The sequence below is a fragment of the Myotis lucifugus genome, unplaced genomic scaffold (genome assembly GCF_000147115.1).
Source record: "Myotis lucifugus unplaced genomic scaffold, Myoluc2.0 scaffold_256, whole genome shotgun sequence".
In the NCBI taxonomy this organism is placed as follows: domain Eukaryota; kingdom Metazoa; phylum Chordata; class Mammalia; order Chiroptera; family Vespertilionidae; genus Myotis; species Myotis lucifugus.
Genome location: NW_005871304.1, coordinates 916,584 through 918,305, shown reverse-complemented (window position 1 = coordinate 918,305; position 1,722 = coordinate 916,584). Strand labels below are relative to the sequence as shown.

Here is a 1,722-nt window from a genome sequence, read left to right as displayed (position 1 = left end):
GGCCTAGGGACCCTTCCCGTGCACTCCCCGTAGGGAGTGGGCCTAAGCAGTTAGTCAGACATCCCCCAAGGGCTCCCTGACTGCAAGAGGGCACAGGGCGGGCTGAGGGACCCACTGAGTGCACAAATTTCGTACACCAGGCCTCTAGTATTTCCTAATAACAAGGATGTTCTGTTACAAGACCACAGGTAATTAATATTATGTCAAACTGTTATCTACGGGCCTTATTCAGACTTTACCAATTGTTTACTCTGTGGTCCAAGAACCATTCCAGGATTGCAAGAACCATTCCAGGATTGCATGTTTCATTCAGGTGTCATGTCTTTGTGGCTTCCTTTAATCTGAAGTAGTTCCTTAGTTTTTCTTCATCTTTCATGACTTGACACTTTTTAAAAAATATATATTTTATTATTTTTACAGAGGAAGGGAGAGGGATATAGAGTTAGAAACATCAATGAGAAACATCGATCAGCTGCCTCCTGCGCACTCCCTACTGGGGATGTGCCCGTAACCAAGGTACATGCCCTTGACCGGAATTGAACCTGGGACCCTTCAGTCTGCAGGCCGACGCTCCATCCACTGAGCCAAACCGGTTAGGGCATGACTTGACACTTTTGAAGATGTTAGTTATTTTGTAGAATGTCCCTAAACTAGGGCTTGTCTGACATTCCCTCATGATTAGATTCAGATTATACATTTTGACAGGAATAGTACAGAAGTGATGAGTATTCTTTAAAATATATATATATATATATATTTTTTTTTTTTGTGAGGGAGAGAGGAATTTAGTGCAGCATTGGCCCTGGAGAGAGGAATTTAGTGCAGCATTGGCCCTGGAGGGGGCTGGGACGGGGTGGTGGGGCTCCGTCCGGGGGTTCCACGGCGCCTTCCTTTGCGGTGGCCCCGTAAACAGTGTGTGTGACCACAGCCTTCCTCTTCCTCCTCATCACTCTCCGTAGAGCTCTCACCAAAGGCCCGAGGTTTCTCATAAATACAACAGCATTTTGATGAGCGGCGCCCCTTGTGTTCGTTGTCCATAGTGTCACTCGTCCATTCCACCTTTTTCTCTGGCTTCCGTTTCCGAAGTTTGATGGTCAGGCTCCGGTTCTCTCGGGCTCGGTTGTCACGGTAACCGTTGTCTCAGTGCCGGTCTCACTCAGCCTGGCCCCAACTCGGCCATGGCTGAGGGAAGGAGGGAGAAACACCCTTCCCTTGCTCTGCGTCTCCGGGACCTAAGAGGATCGGTATCGGACTCCAAAAATATATATATTTTTATTGATTTCAGAGAGGAAGGGAGAGGGAGAGAGAGAGAAACATCAATGATGAGAGAAAATCATTGATCAGCTGCCTCCTGCACACCCCCAGTGGGGATTGAGCCTGCAACCCAGGCATATGCCCTTGACCTGAATCAAACCCATGACCCCTCAGTCTGCAGGCTGATGCTCTATCCACTGAGCCAAGCCAGCTAGGGCCGAGTATTCTTATTGTTTGATATCAGGTGCATGGGGTCCGTTTGTCCCATTGCTGGTGCTGTTAACTTGGATCACTTGATTAGGGTGGTGTCTGCTAGGTTCCTTTACTGTGAAGTTATTTTTTACTTTGTCATTAATCAGAGTCTTGTGGGGAGTTATTTTGTGACTACCAGATTTAGCATCCATTGGTGATTTTTTTGCCTGAAAAATTTATTATGGTGGTTACCAAATGGTAATCCTCTAATTCCAT

At 46.9% G+C, this 1,722-nt stretch overlaps 1 protein-coding gene across 1 annotated transcript; it reads right to left on the bottom strand.

The window, feature by feature from the left end:
- Positions 1 to 804: 804 nt before the first annotated feature.
- PPP1R11 (protein phosphatase 1 regulatory inhibitor subunit 11) lies at positions 805 to 1,722 on the bottom strand. Its single transcript, XM_014464573.1, is given in 3 exon segments — positions 805 to 1,110; positions 1,113 to 1,217; positions 1,699 to 1,722. Coding segments are annotated over 3 exon segments (423 nt in total). The 3' UTR covers positions 805 to 816.